Consider the following 1422-nt stretch of genomic DNA (forward strand, 5'->3'; position numbering starts at 1 on the left):
CACTAAAGCAGGGCCAGAAGTTTGAAACAAAAAAAAAAAAAGAAAAAGAAAAGAAAGAAAAGAAAAGAAAAAAAAACCTAGAATTTGACCATTTTGTACTTTTAATTTTTTTTCAGTTTCGTAATTTTTCAGCTGTAAATCTTTTCTTTTGAACAAACTTTATGGCCCCAATTTAGCTCCATACATTCTTACAGTCTGCACACATCCAAACAAAAGTTCAAAGTGATGAGGAGCGTCTGCCCTCCCTGAGCTGCTCTGTCTCCTCCAGGCTCATGAGCAGCAGGAGGAAGTGAAGCTGGAGGCGGTGCAGGATAATAATGTGGAGCTGGTGACGGAGATTCTGGGTGACATCAAGAACCTCATGGTGAAAGATGACAGCGCCGCCGAACTGTCCAGGATCCTCCAGGAGCCGCACTTCCAGGTGAGATGGCTTCTCTTTTTTTTAGCCTAATAAAATTTGTGTTGTTTCAACTGCAGTTAGTAACAGTAGCACACATTGGATGTTGTTAAAATCTGTTCTCATGCATCAGTAGTATGCTGACCTCTGTCTCTGGTGCTACCCGGGGCTTTACACCGAGCAGACCAATAAGAGTTGGTATCCTGAGCCCAGGGCAGCCTCTGCACCAATCAGAGCCCTCAGGGCTGTTGGATGTAAGATAAGACCCTGCTGACCTACTGAGGAGGACAGACATGGTGGGAGGAAGGGAAATACTGGCCAGATAGAAAAGAGAAACAGATATTACATCACTGGGCATGTGTTTCCCAACTTGTTTGTTTTTGTAAGCTATTTTAAAAAGAATCAAGTTTGGATGAAAGCTGCTGGATGGATACTCAGTCAGCCAAAAATAACAGGATGAGACTGAAATAATAATCTTTTTTAATCCAATGGATACAATTTTTTCTTGCATTTTTCCCTCTTTAGATAATTAAAAGCAAATTAAAATTACTCAGGAGTACACATCTCTACAGTCCATTTAATTACTCGCATAAAGTATTTTATTCTCTACATTACAATAATATTCATGAATCTATTATTCTGAGAAAAAAGCTTTAACATTTTTAGAATTCCTGAGTGAATTGAATCGAGAAAAGAGCTTTTTTTTTGGCTTATTCATAAAGGAAGAATGTGATTCTTCTTGGCTTGCTTCTAGGCATTATTACTTCCTGCTTCTTCTTTGTTCTTTCAGTCTCTTATAGAGGCTCACGACATGGTGGCATCAAAATGTTATGAAGTCCCTCCCCCGGCGGAGGCGTGCAACGATGCAGCGGTGAACAATGCTCTCATGCAGGCCGATGCCGTGCGCATGATCGGCATCCGAAAGAAGGCCGGCGAGCCACTGGTGAGCCGGGGCGAACGCTGTCTGAATCTGTGTGTGTGTGTGTGTGTGTGTGTGTGTGTGTGTGTGTGTGTGTGTGTGTGTG

The 1422-nt window shown here is 42.0% G+C and overlaps 1 protein-coding gene across 1 annotated transcript in view; it reads left to right on the forward strand.

Moving 5' to 3' along the window:
• pals2b (protein associated with LIN7 2, MAGUK p55 family member b) overlaps positions 1-1422 on the forward strand; it is a 23848-nt gene that overhangs the window by 13524 nt on the left and 8902 nt on the right. Inside the window, exons 4-5 of the mRNA XM_014011246.1 lie at positions 269-421; positions 1188-1340. Of these exons, the coding sequence (XP_013866700.1) occupies positions 269-421; positions 1188-1340 (306 nt within the window). The remainder of the gene's footprint in view (positions 1-268; positions 422-1187; positions 1341-1422) is intronic.

The sequence above is a fragment of the Austrofundulus limnaeus genome, unplaced genomic scaffold, assembly GCF_001266775.1.
Source record: "Austrofundulus limnaeus strain Quisiro unplaced genomic scaffold, Austrofundulus_limnaeus-1.0 Scaffold78, whole genome shotgun sequence".
In the NCBI taxonomy this organism is placed as follows: Eukaryota; Metazoa; Chordata; class Actinopteri; order Cyprinodontiformes; family Rivulidae; genus Austrofundulus; species Austrofundulus limnaeus.